The 18820-nt window shown below is 59.7% G+C and overlaps 5 protein-coding genes across 5 annotated transcripts; 4 read left to right on the forward strand and 1 right to left on the reverse strand.

Annotated features, from left to right (window-relative positions):
• Nucleotides 1-336: 336 nt before the first annotated feature.
• Nucleotides 337-1989, forward strand: BDZ90DRAFT_231156 (GTP cyclohydrolase I). Its single transcript, XM_025505742.1, has one exon. It carries the CDS (start codon nt 348-350, stop codon nt 1788-1790), a length of 1443 nt encoding a protein of 480 aa, XP_025363768.1. The 5' UTR covers nt 337-347; the 3' UTR covers nt 1791-1989.
• Nucleotides 1680-4729, reverse strand: BDZ90DRAFT_231157 (hypothetical protein). The gene has a single exon (XM_025505743.1). It carries the CDS (start codon nt 4682-4684, stop codon nt 2012-2014), a length of 2673 nt encoding a protein of 890 aa, XP_025363769.1. The 5' UTR covers nt 4685-4729; the 3' UTR covers nt 1680-2011.
• A 137-nt stretch (nt 4730-4866) lies between these two features.
• BDZ90DRAFT_140401 (hypothetical protein) lies at nt 4867-6264 on the forward strand. Its single transcript, XM_025503458.1, has one exon. The coding sequence runs from the start codon at nt 4925-4927 to the stop codon at nt 6134-6136; it is 1212 nt and encodes a 403-aa protein (XP_025363770.1). The 5' UTR covers nt 4867-4924; the 3' UTR covers nt 6137-6264.
• A 168-nt stretch (nt 6265-6432) lies between these two features.
• BDZ90DRAFT_238250 (hypothetical protein) lies at nt 6433-14261 on the forward strand. The gene is made up of 2 exons (XM_025507335.1): nt 6433-7274; nt 7341-14261. The coding sequence occupies exons 1-2, from the start codon at nt 6846-6848 to the stop codon at nt 14100-14102; spliced, it is 7191 nt and encodes a 2396-aa protein (XP_025363771.1). The 5' UTR covers nt 6433-6845; the 3' UTR covers nt 14103-14261.
• A 1038-nt stretch (nt 14262-15299) lies between these two features.
• BDZ90DRAFT_140414 (hypothetical protein) lies at nt 15300-18803 on the forward strand. The gene is made up of 5 exons (XM_025503459.1): nt 15300-15598; nt 15687-15708; nt 15781-16051; nt 16136-16486; nt 16557-18803. Exons 1-5 carry the CDS (start codon nt 15487-15489, stop codon nt 18735-18737), a joined length of 2937 nt encoding a protein of 978 aa, XP_025363772.1. The 5' UTR covers nt 15300-15486; the 3' UTR covers nt 18738-18803.
• Nucleotides 18804-18820: the final 17 nt, after the last annotated feature.

Raw genomic sequence — 18820 nt, forward strand, 5'->3', positions numbered from 1 at the left:
GCTCAAGGAGCGTCATCGCGCTCTGCTCTGGCCAGGCTCGTCGCAAGTGTTTTCCCTGAGCGGGCGGGCCGGGAGAGCAAAAGCGACGGGCACGGGAACAGAGGGGGCCGAGGCGGGCCTAGGGGCGGGCCTGGCAGCAAAAGCAAGCAGCCACGTGGTTTGTGTGGACGGTAGACGGGTCGGAAAGGGCGGAGAGCGAGGTCGAGACAGCGCTTGCTTGAAACGCAGAAAGTGCAATCAATCCGAATCTGGGGCAGCGAGTCACGCAGCAGCAGCAGCAGCAGCAGCAGCAGCAGCAGCATACAACCAACAGCATATAATCACGGGTGACAGTCAGCTAGTTAGCAATGGCCCACAATCAAGGCGACGTTGCTGACAGTGGCGCGGAGCAGTCACCTTCATCAGCACCTTCCTCATCTTCAGGCGCGGCAGCCTCAAGCGAGGACTCGCCCGCCTCTTTCGCTACAGGCCACGAGCTCTTCAACTCCCTCTTCGCCAACGCCATGGATAGGGCGGGTCTCACCGGCGACGATCTGCGCGGCGGCAGCAGCAGTGGCAGCGGCAGCAGTCTTAACGGTCGCCAAATGCCAATGCAGCAACGGCAGCCGCAACCGTCGGCATCCCAGGCTCCGCGGCGTCCTCAGCAGCCTCGACGCCCTGCCAACCACGGTGAGGAGATGGAGCGCTTCGTCGCCAACTCGACAAGACATATCGGCAACAGTGCCCGATCGAGCGGAACGCAGTCGACGGCCGCGAACAGCAACAAGAATGACCCCGAAGCCAGCATCTCAGAGCGATTGGCGTCCACCCACCTCTCCAAGGGCAGCAGCGCCATCGCTTCCTCATCTGCAAATCCGCTTGATGCTCCCTCAGACTCAGAAACAGAGGAGGCCGACCCTTCCATCAATGGTATGCAGTCCTCAACAGGCTCACTGCCCCGTCGAGGCGTCGCGGCAGGCAGCGAAAGCAGTAATGTCTCTCGCCGCTCCTCGTCCTCACGCACAGCTCTCTCACGGGAGGCGGCCATGGAGTTTGCCAAGCTGCGTGGCGGCGGGCTGGGCACTCCTACGGGCGAGAAGACCTTCATTGGCGCTTTTGGCGGCCCACACGCAAATGATGCCTCGTCAGCAATAGCGAGTGGCACCATGACCCCCGTCATGGACAAGGACGGTCTAGGCTGGCCGGCAAAGAAGACGCTTGACCGCCTACACTACACTCCCGAGCAGGCCGCGGCGAACCAGGCACGGCTTGCAGGGGCGGTACGGACCGTTCTGGAGTGCTTGGGCGAAGATCCGGACCGCGAAGGGCTCAAAGCCACCCCGGATCGCTACGCGAAAGCCCTGCTGTGGATGACGCGCGGCTACGAGGAGCGGCTGAGCGACGTCATCGCGAATGCAATATTCGACGAGGAGCACGACGAGATGGTCATTGTACGGGACATCGAGATCTCGTCGCTCTGCGAGCATCACTTGGTGCCATTTAAAGGCAAGATCCATATAGGGTATATTCCCAACCGGCTGGTCATCGGCTTGTCCAAGCTTGCAAGGATCGCAGAGACATTCGCGCGACGGTTGCAAGTACAGGAGCGCTTCACCAAACAAGTGGCTTTGGCGCTTGATGAGGCATTGAGGCCGAGAGGCGTAGCGGTCGTAGTCGAGTGCGAACATATGTGCATGGTGATGAGGGGAGTGCAGAAGGTAGGAAGCTCCACGGTCACGAGCTGCATGTTGGGCAGCTTTAGAGATCGCCAGAAGACGAGGCAGGAATTTCTTGACCTCATAAGGAAGTGAGGCGCGGGCGGAGGTGAGAGGGAAGGCAGACAGGGCGAGAGGAATCATCGGAAATTGTTAGAATTGAGAAGGGAAGTCAGAGAGAGAGGGTATCGTAGCGCCGGGCTCATCGGCCCTTTCCACAACACGAGCGAGAGAGCTCGCTGGCCGGGCTTCGTATACATGCAGTAATCGTTAGATCGCACGTCATCATGCTACCGTGATATTTGGGCTGAACGACCTCACGCTCGGCCAGCCATGCTGCGACTACCGTCACGCGCCCCGCCACGGCTGCTAATGCTGCTGCCATTCCCGCTCCCACCACCATTGTGATCAGCCAACGCTCTCATGAATCCTCTAATCGCCCGTCCTGCGTGAACTCCCCACTCGCCCTGTCCAACCTCATCGCAGCATCTCTCAAACTCCTTGCTCTCACTCACCTCGCCCCACGCTTCCAGCACAGCGTCCCTCACTGCAGCATGCAACGTCGGGTAGAGATGCGTTGCCAAAAGTGCAGGGAACGCGTTGCGGGCGGGGTGGAGGGTGGCGAGCAGATGAGCTTGCGCGAGGGAGGAGAGAGTTGTTTGGTGGAAGCGATGCGCCAACTTGTAGATTGCCAGAGACGAGGCCGAGGGACTGGGTGGGATGCCCGAAGGTGGGTGAGAGTGGGGATCAGATTGCAGGAGGGAGGCGAGGAGGGAAGATGACGGCGAAGAAGACGGTCCTGCTTGCGAAGACAGCGACATCGACGTCGCGCCCTCCGGCATCAAAGCATTGCTGCTGCTAGCATTGCTCGCCGAGCTACCGCTGCGATGATGGCGAGGTGTTGAGGCGCCGTCAGAGCGATTGTCCATGGACGAGGTGGAGCGCCGAGACGAGGTGGCCTGCCCCCACGACTTACGACCGCAGGACAGATTTGATGACGATGTTGAAGCGCGCAGGGATCCAAAGGAATCCTGGCTGCTGCTGCCGTGATGGTGATGGTAATCCTGGCCTAGCTCTCCAGCAATCTGCGCCAAACTGCGCCATTCCCACACCGGATTGCCGCTATTACTCATGCCAGGCGCGCTGCTGCCACTGACAGCCGTCGCCCACTCATCGTCGAAGGTGACGCTCCGCACATCCTCGTCTTCCATGAAGTCGATCTCTCCGACGTAAAAATAACGCACCAAAGCGAAGGCCGTAGCATAGTCGGCATCAGGGATGCGCAGTACTCGCACGGTGCGGCCGCCGTACGACGTCATCGTGTCTTCTCCACCGCCGACAGCCGAGCCTTCAGAGAAGCCTGAGTCAAGCATGGTACGGAAGTAATCGCTGCGGGAGCGAAGGATGGAGGAGTGCGCCCATATGACACGGTCCCTGACCACGATCTCGGCGGAGCGACCTTCCGATCCATCTGAGTCGGTGCGACCGTGAGCATGATGCGTCGCATCCGTGTCTTCTCCTCCAGCTGCTTCTGCTGCCACGTCTTCTCGCGTGATAGTCCCGGGCATCGGCTTGCCAACGGCCCAAGGCAGCACCTCGAAATCAGGCCCAACCTCCTCATCCGATGCAAGCAAGACGACGCCCCTTTCCCTCACGATCAGAGCCACATCACCCGTGGTAGCGCTGTCGACCATGCCCTCGAGCCCAGCAACAATCGAGTCTGGTACAAAGCGCGACTCAGGCAGCTGGAAGGGCAGTCTCCTCGTCGGTGCATCCTCACTCGGAATGGCCAAGTGCGGCCCAGTCCCGAGCTGGACAACGAGCTCAAAGCAGTTGGCTTTCGCCACCTCTGCATGCTGATTGAGTAGCTCACTGAGACTAGGCAGCTCGTGACATTCAAAAAACTCGGCGTCGCGGTCGAAGGTGAAATGTGTGAAATGGCTCCAGACCCAGCCTGAGCTCGTCGACGGCTGGGCGGTCGAAGGCAGGCGGATGCCTAGCATCACGCTCGCTGTGAGGGAAGCATCTTGCGCGCCGGACTCGATGACCATGGACGTCAGGTAGGCAGAAAGGACTGTGGTGCCATCCCGACTTGTGCGAACGAGTTCCAGCTTCCACTTGCCGTCACCGAAGAGGGGCTGCGTCGTCCAGATCTCAGAGCGACCTGCGCCCGCGCTGACTGATCGGCCGGCTTCATCGAGGGATGATGCGGGCGAATTTTCTACTTCCTCACGGAGCAAGCGCAGATCCTTGATCACCCAGCTGAAGGAGAGGAGATTGTGTTCCTGGAAGCCTGCCACTAGCTTCGAGGTGGCAAGGTTGCCTGCCCAACCTGCTGGGTCCGCCATTGCTGGGGCTAGCCAGCGCTGTGGCGCTTGTGTAGGATAGAATGGGCTGCCGTATTGGCCCTGATGATGATGATGGTGCTGGGTGGTGACCGGCCGATTGGGCGCTCTCCAGAAGCCAAGATTCGTGGCAGGGCGGGTGGATGTCGCCGATGGCTGACCACCGCCAGGCGCAGCCATGGTAAAGAGGGAGGGCGGGCCGCCAGAGTAGGAGCCAAACATCGGAGGTGTTGCAGTTGGGCTGGCGGCTGGCATAGAAGATGAAGGGGCGCCACTGCTTGGAATCTGCGCGGGTTGAGTGCTCGCGATGCTCTGTATGCGGTAGTTGGATGCATTAGGTGCCGCGGAAGGCGTGGCCAAAGCGCGACGAGGAGAGTTGGCAGCCGATGAGCGATGTGAGGTGGACGAGGAGGAAGCTGCATTGCTTGCTGTAGGCGTATTGGCGCCAGAGGAAGATCCGGCAGCGGATGGTCCGGCGCCTGAAGAGCGAGGCAACAGGGAGTGGGCAGCGCTGTTTGCCCCGTGCGAGATGCGTCGATTGGTGCCGATGTTGGTGTTGCCATTGGACGATGACGACGGCGTGGCCGAACGTCCTGCGATATCGCCGGATGACGAGCCAGCAGGAGGGGAGTGACTACCGCTCATGGTCGCAGATGATGAGGAGCAGAGACAAGATGTGGACGCCTCTCGTCAGCCGGCTGTGTTGATCTTGATTGCGTCGCCCGCTCGCTCCCCTTTCCATTTCGGAGAGGAGCGTGCACGAGCCACCGCATTTTGTTTGACCGCAAGCGGAACCAGAGCGACGGTCGAAGCGGCGTCACTTTGCAGCCTTCGTCGCTGCTATCAAGCCCCGCCTTTCGAGCCGCCTGATACGAGTGGTCGCGCATGCTGCGCATTTGCCACAAGGCGACACCTGCAGAGACTCAGCCCCTGATCGTACAGTCACTGAAGTGGTTCACCACTACCAGCTACTCGACTGCTTGGTCGCCCCACAACTGTAAAGCGATGCAGTCAACCCGGGGACCTGGAGCAACACAGGTCACAACGAGTAGCGACTCAAGAGCGATGGATGTAAACGCATCGGCAGAAGCTAGACCAAAAGGAGATCAGGCGACGTCCAAGGTCATTGAACGCAAGCGAAAGAACCGACCCACGTCGTACATTGCCGTCGTAGCCTTCCTTCTGCCACGGCCAGCAGAAATCGCCTCGACGTCGCCGGCTTTGGCTAGCAAGTTGGAAAAGCTTGATGCTATCAGGAAGAAGTGGGACGCCGCTGAGCCCCGCTGGGTACCGCATCTCACGCTCATTCCACCTTTCATCGTGCCTTTCGAGGTTGACGGCCACGGCGGGAGTAGCGAGGTTGACAAAGATGCCAATGGTGTCTCAGGCTGTGCAGCTGATGTCACAGGGACGACTGTGCTAGCAAAAACGCTCCCAGGTCCGTCCCATGCCGCAGCCCATACAGCGCTTCATCAGCTGACGGAGCGTATCCAGCAAGCCGTAGCCGCCGTACCACGACATCGTCTGGTGCTCGATGATGTTGGCATCTTCAAACTGAGCAAGTATTCCAATGTGCATTTAAGACCACGGCCAAGGCAGCGTGTCAGCGAAGAGGATGGCCTTTCAGCGCCTGGAGCGGAGCAGGGCTGGTTCATCGAGATGCAAAGGCTGATTCAAGACGCCTTGCCAGAGACCAGGCAGGCGGGGAGGGGAAGTAGTCGAGGTCGAGGGCAAAGCAGGGGCACAAGCAGGGACCCAGGGCGAGTCGGTGGGGGGAGAGGTAAGCAGGATCGCCCTTTTGCCCCCCATGCTTCTCTCGGGCAGGCTCATAGTGAGGCCCAACTGGAAGAGCTAAAGGCGCTGGGTTTTGAGCTCTGTACGGCGCTAGCTGCGCCTGGAGAAGGTGATCGAAGTGATGTTGGGACTGTAGAGGGTCCGGCAAATGGCACAGTAGCAGTCATCTCTGAAGAAACGGAGGATAAAGACGTCAGATGTGGCTGTGGCATTGACATCGAAGTGACCAAGATAGCGCTCATGGCCAAGCCACAGGGGCGGGAGGGACGGTACGATGTCTTCAGCGAAATCACCATCGACTAGCTTTGAAGTTGTAAGATTGCAAGTGCAGTCGCGGGTAGTCTCTCGTGTCATGCTATCGAAGTCATTTCTCAATCGTGGTCATGTCGCAGCCCTCCGTGACACCTCCAACTCGATGTTGCTCACCTCGGCCCTTTCTGTCCCCTTTCCTTGCTTTCTGCCGACTTTGATCTTCCGCCGAGTTCATTCCAAACACCGCGGCCGGATGGGCGTGCGAGTCGAGCGCGAGGCGAGGGAGCGTGGGGCCCATATCGATGGCGGGACGGGGAGGGCGGACGACGTTGCTCCCTGCAACAACCCATCATCACAACGCCATCGATGGCGATGACGATGCTATCGTGGTGACAGCGACAAAGAGGAGCAGCATCTCGCGCCGCGCTCAGTCACACGCGCATCGTCGTACCATTCTTCCTCGTTCCTCACCATCCTCTCTCGATCCCCTCTCTCACGCTCCCTCTCTTTCTTGGCAGGAGCGCGAATCCGACGACGACGACGACGACGAGCGACAGGGCCGAGATTGCATGGCCAAGTGATCTGCGGCACCTCTTTCAACGTCATCAGCTGCGCGAAGATTGCACATCGACGCTCGACGCGCAACCCTCGCCGCTCGTCAGTGATCTCGGCAGCATTCATTCGAGGGTTCGTCCGTGGGCTGTGAGACTCCTCCCTTGTCTTCTTCCTCGCCCTCGTCCCTTCCTCCATCGCCTTCACAATGTCAGGCAAGGGCTTCTTCGAAAATAGTGGCGGAATATCGCCGACTTCTCACCCTCCCGCGGCCTCTCATTGGTCGACTCCGCCGCCGCAAGACGCTCGCTATGTAGACACGAGCGTATCTCCACGTTCGACGCGGCCATCGGTCGCTCGACATCCATACGCGAGCTACTCGACCGAAGCGTCATCGTCTTCGTCCACATCTTCGACTCCCGCGCCGATGAATGAATCCAAAGCTACTGGCTTGTTCGATTCCTTCGACTTGAGCGACGTAGGTCTCTCGGCGGGTGCTCCGGCGCCAAGAGGCGTCAGCGAATCCAACGGCAGCTGGAGGAGGCAGGGATCCAGTGGCAAGAGGCAGGATATTACACCGTGGGCTGTCGACGATCAGGATGACGAAGAGGAATTGGACGATGGCGCCTCCATCCAGGTGAGAGTGCCAGGAGCTGGCGTAAGCTTCGTTCCTGCATACATGCTGACCCTGGGCCTCCTGCAGCAACGCATACGCCCCAACCTCTCGCGACAGACTTCGTCAATTCAGTCGTCGACGTCACAGTCTACTCTACCTGCTCGCCCCTCGACGCCGCCGCAGCACAGATCGATGTCAGGCGCCAGCTCCATCTACGGCCACACCGGTGCCCAAGGCAGCGAAGCCGCCCTCAGTATCGCTCCGACTACTCCCGGCACCAAGAAGAAGCGCAATCCGTTTGGATTTCTGCGTAAAAAGAGCTCAAACTTTCCAGATCCGTCAGGCAGCTTCGTCTCACTGGCTGCAACGCTGGGCGACCAGCGCAAAGCGAGTCACACGTCGCTCTCCTCTAAGCATTCGTCCCCTCCTCATGCGAGCTCCTCACGGCATCCTTCTACCTCTTTGACAGCCGCAGTTGTGAATGATGGCGCCAACAAGGGTCGAAATCGTGGCGGATCAGATTGGCAATCACAAGGCATTGACGAGGAGTGGGAGGGCATCGATATGGCAAACGCGGCCAATCATGCAGCGGCATCGCAGGACCATCGCGCAGCCAGCATCAAGGAGAAGCGGCGCAGGCTTGTACGGCCACTGACAAGGGATCGCGAGAGGAACAAGGCTGAGGAAGGCTCATTTGGAGCGCAGGGCAATATAGATGGCAGCGCTCGATCGAAAGCCGCAGCGAGGGGCGCAGATGTCGAAATGACACTCGACACAAACTTTGATCAGATCGATGACATCGTCGATACTTCGATGCGGCAGAACTCGATGCCTGTGGGACCAAAGGACGAGACGCTGCAGGACGGCCTATGGAGCGCCAGTCCTGGCCAGCAGCCGGCCCTCTTCGCAGCCGCAGTGGATCCTCTCGCAGCTGCGCCTGTCGCAGACGTGAGCTCGAAAGCTCTGCCTAGTCAGCCGGGCAGCCACTCGCCAGACGCCCCTGCACCAGGATGGCTACTGCAGGCCCCTCCTCGAGGGCGTCATGGCTCACTTCAATCGCAGGTCCTCCAGCGCAACGCGAATGCACAACGGCCGGAGGGCTTTGCCCCGCGCGCCGGCTCACGCAAATCATCATTGGCCGACGCCCGTCGCGCCGCTGTGCCTACCACCACTGATTCACCCCACTACGGCTCAACGTCTGAAGACTTGCCATCTCCATCGTCCAACAGTGACGTCCTCGAGGAGGCCTTGAACCATTCGCAGACAATCGCGTACCAGTCCATGGCCTCGGAGCAGCGCAAGGACTCTGCAACGAGCAAGGTTAGCGCAAGAAGCGGCGTCTCTCCCAAATCCTCTGCTGTGCATCTTCCCTCCCTCATTCATGGAGCCGATGGTGCCAATTCTTCCTGGACGAGAGCTGGAGTAGCGGATCCAAACTACCAGTTCCCACCCACATCGGCCCTGCCGCTCGACGCAAAAGCGCGACAAGCGTCCATCGCTTCAACGGGCTCAGGAAGTGGAGCCGCAGGTGGCGCGCTCAGCTCCTCAAACTGGATGGCGCCAGACTCGTGGGCTGTCCAGCCAGACAAAGTTCGAGACTACTTGCGCGACGAGGACGGAAGCAGTCAGGACGGCGAGGAAGATGACGACGAGGCAGAGCAGACGATGCTTAAGGACAACAAAGGGGCCAGCGCCGCTGCAGGAGATCGCAAGTGGTCAGCGGTGAGCAATACGACCAACGGGGGAGGGACTTACTCCAGCGCAGGCGGACACTCGCACACAACGTCCTCCTCTGGCGCCTTGACAGCGGACCAGACGACCTTCCTCGGCAGCAGTCAGGAGGCCTCGTACAATCTCGCTCCTAGAGGCAGCCAAGTCTCAGCGCATAGCCTCGCCAGCTCAGACTACGAAACCGGACCGAGCCCCGTCGCTCGACAAGCGTCGCAGAGCGTAGAGCTTCTCACGTCTCCTCCTGGTAGTGCAGGTCTTGGCCCACAGCCCACGACGCCCAAGATGGACAGGACCGTCTCTTCTCGCGGCGGTGCGTTTGGCGTCGCTGGAGGAGCGGCCGCTGCAGCAGCTAACATGCTGGGCTTGCGTGGTAAGAAGCCGGGCACTGCTGGCTCTTCAAGACCAGGGACGGCCAACTCGACGACTGGCCCGCCCATGTCAAGGCCAGGCACGGCTGGTACCATCGAGGATGGGGCTGGGCGCACTAGCTTCGGCTCAGCTGTCACGGGCGCAACAGCTACGATGGACTCGTCCGCCGCCGGCGCTGCCGCCAAGCGTGCCCCTCTGATGCACCATCCTTCCCAAGCCGGCGGGCTGGGCGGCAAGGGCCACATCATGCGAATCGAGACGCCATTCGGTGTACGCACCGTCTCGATCCCGCTGTACACGAGCACATCAAATCTACGAGCCATCATCAGCCGGAAGTCGCCGAGTGGAGCGCGAGCGTATCGACTCTTCGTGCGGGACAAGGGTAGCGAAAGGCCATTGGGCGAGTCGGAGAAGCCTGCAATGCTGCAGAGGCGTCGAATGGAGCAGGCGGGCTACACGGAGTACGACGGACTGGATACTATGGGCCGGGAGGACCATTCATACCTCTTGCGCTTCGTCTACCGTCCTGACTTAGTGCCAACATTCGACTCAGAGTCTTTCGGCAACACAGAGGATAACTACACCCATCTCGACTTGCAAGGTCGCAATCTCGAGATGGTGCCCATCTTCCTCTACCGTCATGCCGACTGGATCAACTCGCTCGATCTCTCAGGCAACCCTATGAGCGACGTGCCTACCGATTTTGTGCAGCTCTGCTCCAATCTGCGTACCTTGCGCCTCTCGAACCTCTCGCTCAAGCGCATTCCGCAGTCAGTCAAGCACTCGGAGACGCTCACGCACCTAGACCTGTCGAACAATCGCATTCCGGACCTGAGTCACATCGCGCTGGACTCAATTGTTCAGCTCAAGTCGCTCAAAGTGCAGAACAATCGCCTCACGGAGCTACCCTCGTACTTCTCGAGGTTGACAGCCCTCAAGCAGCTTAACGTATCCAACAATCGCTTCGACACGTTCCCTCAAGTCATCTGCTCGCTGTCCTCACTGACGGACCTCGACATCTCCTTCAACGCCATCAGCGGCATGCCCCCGCAACTTGGGCAGCTCACGCGGCTGCAGTCGCTTATACTGGTCGGTAACTCCATCGAGCAGCTGCCTGGGTGCATGAGCCAGCTTCTCAGCTTGCGCAAGATCGATGTGCGTCGCAATCTCCTGCAAGATGTCTCAGCCCTCTTCTCGCTAGAATCATTGACCGAGGCTCACTGCGAGCACAATTCGATCAAGTCCTTCTCGGCGACGCTGGGTACCCACTTGAGGAGCATCAATCTGGGTCACAACCCAATGAGCAAGCTCGCAATCGGCTCGGGCAACGCGCCGCTGCAGCTCGTATCTCTGAACCTGTCAGCGGCCAACTTGGCGAGACTGGATGAGGCATTGCTTGCTCAGCTGCCCTCGCTGTACGACCTGATCTTGGACAACAATCACTTCCTCGGTCTGCCCGACTCCATCGGCGAGCTCAAGGAGCTTCGATTGCTTTCCTGCACCAACAATCGACTTGTCGGGCTGCCCGATTCGATCGGCAAGCTGAAGAATTTGCGGCGACTGTTGGTTCACAACAACAACCTCAAAAGCTTGCCCGACTCAATCTGGAACTGCCAGAGCCTGACCAGCATCAACGCTTCGTCCAATCTACTTGAGAGCTTCCCACTGCCACCTATTTCGCCAGACGCGGTGGTGGGCGGACGTCCAAGCACCGCGGGCGCGCTCATTGAGAACGGACGCAAGGGATCCGCTTCGTCGGCCTCCGTCGTGGGCATGCCCGCGTCGAGCGTGTCAGGCCCGCTGCCCTCCACTCCTCTTCTCGCCAAGTCCACTTCAGCTCTATCGATGTCGCTCAAGAAGCTTCGACTCGGAGACAATCGCCTAACGGACGAAGTCTTTGCTGTCATTGGGCTCCTGGTCGAGGTCGAGATCCTCAATCTCAGCTTCAACGACATCTACGAGGTGCCCACACCTTCCTTGTCCAAGCTGGTCTTCCTCCGGGAGCTGTACCTGAGCGGCAACGACCTCTCTAGCGTGCCCACGGATGATTTGGTGCAGCTCAAGCTCTTGCGCATCCTACACATCAATGCCAACCGCCTGCAGACCTTGCCCGCCGAGCTTGGTCAGCTGCGCAACTTGGCCAACTTGGACGTGGGGAACAATTCTCTCAAGTACAACATCGCTAATTGGCACTACGACTGGAATTGGAACTCCAATCCCGAGCTGCGCTACCTCAATTTGTCGGGCAACAAGCGGCTTGAGGTGAAGAGCAAGATGACGGGCATCGCAGGAGCCAATCGTCGCATGGACATGAGTGATTTCCAGCGGCTGGCAAGCCTGCGCGTTCTAGGCCTGATGGATGTGACGGTCACGCTGCAGCAGATGCCGGACGAGCACGACAATCGACGAGTGCGTACGTCCCTATCGCAAGTCAACAACATGGCGTACGGCATTTCGGACGCGTTGGGAAAGTTCGACAATCTCAGTCTCGTCGATGTAGTGGTGCCCAACTTCCGCAAGGACCCCAAGGAGTGTCTGATTGGTCTATTCGAGGGACGCGGCCACGGCGCTCACAATGGAAGCCGCATCGCCAAGTTCCTTGCAGATTGGGCCAGGCATCGGGTCGATCGCGAGGTGTCCGAGGCATTGACCCAAGCTGGCACTCTCGCGCCAGATGAGGCTCACATTCCCAACATCATGCGACGAGCTTTCCTGCGCCTGCAGCAGGAGTATGCCCTCCTCTTGATGTCAGAGAGCAACCGCAGCCTCTCGGACGCAGCAGTCGGGGACAGCCTCGCATCAGGTCAGCCCGCGAGCACGGCCAAGTCGCAATGGCAGTCGGGCGCATCGGGCGTCCTCGTCTACATTGTAGACCATTGCCTTCACGTTGCAAATGCAGGAGACGCCCTCGCCGTCCTTTGCCGCGGCGGCACGGCTCAGCACATGACGACTCGCCACGAGCCTTTTGATCGTGACGAGACGCAACGGATCCGCAGCGCAGAAGGATGGGTCTCGCTACGAGGCTATGTCAACGACTCGCTGGATGTCTCGCGCTCCTTTGGATACTATCACCTTACTCCCTTCGTCAATGCTGCCCCAGCGGTGAGCTCAATTCAACTCAACGACTCAGACGAGTTCATCATCGTCGCCAGCCGATCACTCTGGGATCAGATGTCTTACCAGACGGCTGTGGATATCGCGCGCACTGAGCGAGACGACTTGATGATTGCTGCGCAAAAGTTGCGCGACTTTGCCATCTCCTACGGTGCAGAGGAGAGCATCATGGTCATGATCATGGCGGTTGGCGATCTCTTTGACTCGGGGTCAGGTGGAAGGCAACATCAGCGATCGGCATCGCGGCTCGACCCTACGACGGAAGCGCTCAAAAAGATGCATCGCCGAGAACACCGCGACGAGCTGCCTACGGACCGAACCTTGGCTCGACTGGAGCGCGAGGTGGCCCCACCGATCGGGCAGGTTGCGCTCGTCTTCACCGACATCAAGAACTCCACGAGTCTCTGGGAGACGAATGGCGGCATGCAATCAGCGATGCGACTGCACAACATTCTTCTCCGTCGACAGCTGCGCACCGTGGGCGGATACGAGGTCAAGACCGAAGGCGACGCATTCATGGTATCCTTTCCCTCGGTCACTTCTGCCCTGCTCTGGTGTTTTAATGTCCAGACGCAGCTGCTTCGCGAAGAATGGCCGCAGGAGATTCTCGAGTCCGAAGATGGTAAAGAGGTGGTCGACCTCGAAGGGAACGTCATCTATCGTGGACTGTCGGTACGCATGGGCATCCACTGGGGTTGGCCTGTGTGCGAGAACGACCCGGTGACGAGGAGGATGGACTACTTTGGGCCAATGGTCAATCGAGCTGCCAGAATCAGTGGCGCCGCTGATGGTGGACAGATTATGGCGTCGCGCGATGTCGTCACTGAGTTGACGGCTTTGCTGGGCACATTCGATGAAGCGGGCGGTGTAGCCGGACTCTCAAAGGGCGTCGAGGCGGACGATGCGGACTTTGACGAGGAGGAGTTCCGGCTTCTACACCCCAACGTCACTCGTGACGTTGTCCTGCTGCGACGCATGGGCTTCGGTATCTCAGAGATGGGCGAGAAGCGCCTCAAAGGACTCGAGACGCCAGAGATGCTCAATCTCGTCTATCCAAAGCAGCTGGCTGGACGTCTAGCGACTCGCGAGGACGCACCTGCTCCTCAAGTCTTCGAACCTATGCCGTCTTTGCTCAACATCGAGGAGATCAAGGCTCTCGGCATGGTCTGCTTGCGACTAGAAGCCCTTTCCAACGCGCAGCTCTTCCCTGGGATCCTCAACGAAGCTGACCCGGGCCAAGACGATGCAGCAAGCGTGGCCTCGTCGTCCTTGAATGCCACAACGATGGCCGCATCGTCTTCGCAGCAGCGCCTGGCTCTTGGTGCCGGGCCTGGTCGATTGCATCCGGCAGCTGGTCGCACACGCGCTATGGAGCGCTACTTGGCTCTGAAGCCGGAGCTTCTCATCGTGTCAATCCGTGATGATGCTCCGGATGATGAGCTTGCGTCGCTCCTCGAGCAACTCGTCGTGCGCATCCGCAACGCCATGACGACAATTGCTCTGCGGCACTGCCTCACAACGAGAGCTGGTGGTGGAGGCGACAAAGAAGTCGCCGCGACATCTTCGGGCTCTCCGCATCTTTCCCTGGAATCCTTGGCCGCAATCTTGGGGCCTTTTGAGGACCTCTTTCTTTGATTGGGCCGCGACACGTCGCGGCCCAATGATGCTCTGCGTCTTGCCTGTTTCATACTGTCCTGCATCGTCAGCAGGACCCGCACCCTGTGTAATACTAGATTGTCACCTCTGGTCCTCTACTGCATTCGCCAGCCAGCTAGCTCTGCGTCGAGAGTTACGTGTTTCAACGCCAGTCTCCCGCCACCCCGATCTCTCCGCCCTCCCGTCTGGCGGGGCCGAGCGGCGTTGTTGAGTGAACACGGGGCGACGAGGTGTTGAGTGAGCATTAAGGTCCTGACGCGCCTGTCTTGTGCTCGACCCTCCTCACGTGAGAGCGTTATCATCCTCGAGGCCATGAGATGGGGCTAGCCAGCCAAGCATCAGCTCGCATCTTAGCCGCTTGCCGGCCGGCCCGGCGCCTCTTTCCTTCCTAACACTAGCGCCCCTCCTTTCGTCCCACCCGGTCTCTCGCTTCCTGAGACGCGCCTCTTTCTTTGTTCTCATGCTCCTCTGCGTGAGAAAGCAAGCTTCGGCTCGTCTCCGAGACTGAAGCGAGGAAGGAAACGCATCATCGCATGAAGCAGTCAGCTTCTAATCGGCCGCGGGTAGAGTCTGAGCGGGAGGGAAGAGCTTTAATCAGAAACAAACAGCCGTAGTAAAGTTTCGACTTTCGACTCGACTTTCGACTCGACTCGTCGTGTTCTCGCCCGGCCCGCCTGCACAGAGAGGCAGGTCGTTGGGCGCTGCCGTGACGAGACAAGTGAGAGCAGACGACCGTGCGTGCATCCAGGACTGTCAAGACTCAAGAGATGGTTGTCGGTGGCGGCGTCCCGTGATGCGAGGCGACCAGCTTCTCCTCCCCGCCGCCATCATTTTGGCCGCCCTCAAGTGCATGAAACCGCCGCTTCGCTTCCTTGTGAGTCTTCCCAAGTCTCTCACATCATCAGGGCAATCCTTCTCTCTCTATCCAACCGGTGCCCACATCTTACGTCTCATCTCAGCCCACAAGAGACCGAGCGTCATTGATTGAACCAGAGGGGCAAATATCGTCGCTCACGCAGGCGAGCATCGGCCTGGCGTGAACCGCGGCCCTCCTTTCCGCCCAGCCGCAGACGGGGACGCCAAACGACAGACGGCGTTGCAACTTAGGCTAGCTTAGAAAGTGGGCATCGGCAAGCCGCTGCAGCCGACTCCTCTTGTGTGATCGATCACGGCCCTGATCGCCTTCCCACCCGGGCGAGAAGCTCCCACGGCGTCAGGCAGTTGATGCGGGGATGCTGTGCTGCTGATGAAAAAGACCATCGGGCATCCTCCATATAGAATTGCAACGAGTTTCGTCTTCTTCATTGCAACTCCTCGTTACCACCAACTTTGATACCCCCTCATCGACTGGCTAGCGACCAGCATGGGCCTACATTACAATGCGACGCTGCCTGCGGGCATTATGCCCATGCCGACCACGGCCGCAGAGGTTGGTGCGCTGCAGGACTTTGTTCACGGAATCGTGCAGATCTACTGTAGGTACTCGAGGAGGAAGATGCGATGTTCTAACCCGTGCGGAGATGCTAACAACCGACAACAATGCTCGTATTGCCCCTTCTGCAGCGCCATTGGAGTTTACTGCTCAGTGAGTCGCACGAATCTACACGACCGCAGCACGCGCTCGGATCGCTTACACTACCTTCCTTTGCTCGCTCAGGGTGTACACCGTCTTGGCAGTCGTGGCCGCTCTCGTCGTCGGTGCCGTAGCAGTGGTACTCAAGCGACTCCTCACCGGCCGCGCCTACCTCCTGCAATTCTACCCATCAAGATATGGCACGTACGTCATTCCTAATTCAACACTCGCGTTTGCGTCCTTCCTGGGCGTGTACGCCATCCTTCTCATGGGCTATTTTCCCCTCATGGTCCGCTGGCAGCGCGACAGCAACTTCTTTCTGTGGCATGTGCTCATCTGGATCCCTCTCTGGGTGGTCAGTAGCGGGGTAGAGTCCTGCAGAGAGGAAGATGTTGGGCCGCAACTGACACAGATCGTACCTCTGCTTGCTCGCTCTTAGGGCGCCTGGTTCTGTGCATGGGGCACCGTGGCCTCATTCCCCGACGCTCTCAGGATCAAGCGTACAAACTCGGCGGGCGAGCTTCACGAATACCTTATCCGTCCCATCATCTACAACCTGGCATGCTGGGCCACACCGATCATCCTGTTCGCATCGGTGACCCCGCCTGCCGTCCTCGCGGACCGCCTGATGGACAAAACGAACCGTACGTTCGACGCCTGGACGGCTCGAGCTGATGCACTCAAGGGGCCGGAGGCAGGCCCGCAAGAGATCCAGATGCTCTACGACGATGGGATGGACATCTGGCGCCAGACGTCAAAGGCGTGGTGGTACTACTCCATCTGCATGACTGTAAGCGTCTTCAAGTATGACCCAGCGGGAGACGTGCTCTAACCCTTGATCGTCTGCGCATTCACACCAGGTCTGGGTCTTCTGGGCAGGTGCCGCCTTCCTCGTGTACGCGCCTATCGGCGTTCACACCCTTCGCCGTGTGAGAGAGGCAGTCGAGATCTGCGAGACAAAAATGCGCCGTCAGCAGATGGAGACCTTCTACCTCTTCAGTTCCCGCCCGCCAGGGATGACAGGCGGCGCAGCAGCGGCGGCAGCAGTCACGGCGGCTGGAAGTCAGGGCAGAGTAGAGCCACCGGACAATCTGACGACTGCACCGCGGCCCATGTGGGGGACGCCTGCCACCCTCAAGAAGAGTCGTAGTCCCAGCGGGACGCCATCAGTCCGTGGCACAGAAGAGAACTACGATGCCGAGGCGGATGAAGAAGAAGATCTCGGTCGCCTCCCTTGCGACGAGGATGAGGAACGATCTATGGCCATTGCCCGCGAGGAGATGTCCATCTCAGGCCGTGGCGCCGAAACTAGCGAGTCTGAAGCGCCTCAAGCTGCGGTCTTCCCACCTCTGCGCCCGCAGCAGCGTCGACCTCGCCAGGAGACGTTCCGACCTGGACGAGACACCAAGCAGCAGCAGAAGGACGACAAACCCAAGTCTGGGCCGACGACAGTGGCCGCTCGCCGCTACAAGATCTTGCGGCGCATCTATCGCAACCTTCTGATCCTGATCATTGCTGTCAGCATCGCCATCCTTGATTTTATGGCCATCACGGGCTACATTTCCGGGCAGCAGTACGCCGCTGCGAGAAAGAACGGCTACGAGGCTGGCCGCGTACAGCAGATCGCAAATTTATGGGCTGCTTGGACCGATGTGGTCTTCGGTGGCCTCACGATCGGCGCATTGCTATGGCGCTCCTTCGACTCGACGCTCACTGTGCGCGCTGAAGATGCCAATGGTGGCGGCAATGGCAGGGCTACCACCGGCAGACCAAGCGGGGCAGCAATGTCCGCGGGTCGGCCTTATACCATCGATCGGGCGCAGCTGGCCCCTCAACCAGTGGCACCCGCGTCGAACAAGAGCTCATCGTCGCGAGGAGGGAGCTCAAAGACCGGGCGCAGCCGGATCCTCGCGGCAGCCAATGCAGCCATCAGCTCGAAGAGTGCTGGCAGCTCTACGAAGAAGGCTGAGAGTAGCAAGCGCGCCGTCGAGCCAGAAGAGGAACGATGGGGTTCTCAGTCCGCTGGCAGGTCGTCCTGGGGTACAGCTCAGCGCAGGGAGAGGTCAGGCGAGGAGAGTACCTACGAGACGACGTTCCATGAGGTAGGCGAGGGCGATGTTGGTCATCAAGCCATTGCTATGCCAGCCGTGCCGCCGAGCGCGTCGAAGCCTGAAATCTACTCAAGGCGCTTCGCCGGCAGCAACACGGACGGGCAGCACGACAATGCCGCTGATGTGGCGGGTCTTGGCCTCGGCTTGGGCTTTCCCGCGCCGCTGCGGCAGTTCTTTCCGGCATCGCACGACACAGAAGCGACCAATAAGGGTGATATCGAGCAAGCCACCTCAACAGGGGACGGACTCCAGACTCCACGCACAACACGTCGCGTTTCGCTCCCAGGCAAGAAGCGCCCTACTTCTCCCCATCTAATGCCCACCAATGTTACCGACGCTGAGGCGGGCCCTTCCTCGTCTCCCTCCTCTGCCTCTCTAGGCAGGAGAGCCGGATTTGGCCTCTCCATGCTCGGCGGTCGCCACTCACCAAATCCAGCCAAACGACGACCGGGCTCAAGCGGCAAGCACGCAGGGCAGGGAGACGAGTTGGGTAGCTTCTTCGAGCCAGAGTCAACCGTCGTTCGACGGGATGACTCACTTGACCTGTTTGCTAATGAGCAGGAAATTCTCAGGCAAGAGGCGGCACTGAGGGGAGGTACGGGACCCGTTGGGGACAGAGCGCGAGGCATCAGAAGGGTCGGGCCGGGCGACATGGGCATTCTGGATGCTCTCGCCTTGGTCTCGCCGCCGGTCGGAGACGGGGAGCAGCATCACGACTCAAACGCGCTCGCCGCTGGCAGCGGCCCTTCTTCGTACGAGAACAGCCCGCTGGGCGCGGCTGGTGGTCAGAGATTTACAGGGACGGGCTCTGCGCCTCCTGTACCTCATCAACTGAACAGGACGCCCAGCACTGAGCCTTCCAGGTACGGAGGGTGGAGAAGACCTAGTGCCGCAAGCGTGTCTGCAGGAACAGGCGGCGTGACGCGGTAGTCAGGGTCGGAGAGGAGAGCGACCAAATCGGAATCGCCCTTGTCACCACCATTCCACTTGTCACACTATTCACTACCAGACGG

Source organism: Jaminaea rosea, assembly GCF_003144245.1.
Source record: "Jaminaea rosea strain MCA 5214 unplaced genomic scaffold BDZ90scaffold_3, whole genome shotgun sequence".
NCBI lineage: Eukaryota > Fungi > Basidiomycota > Exobasidiomycetes > Microstromatales > Jaminaea > Jaminaea rosea.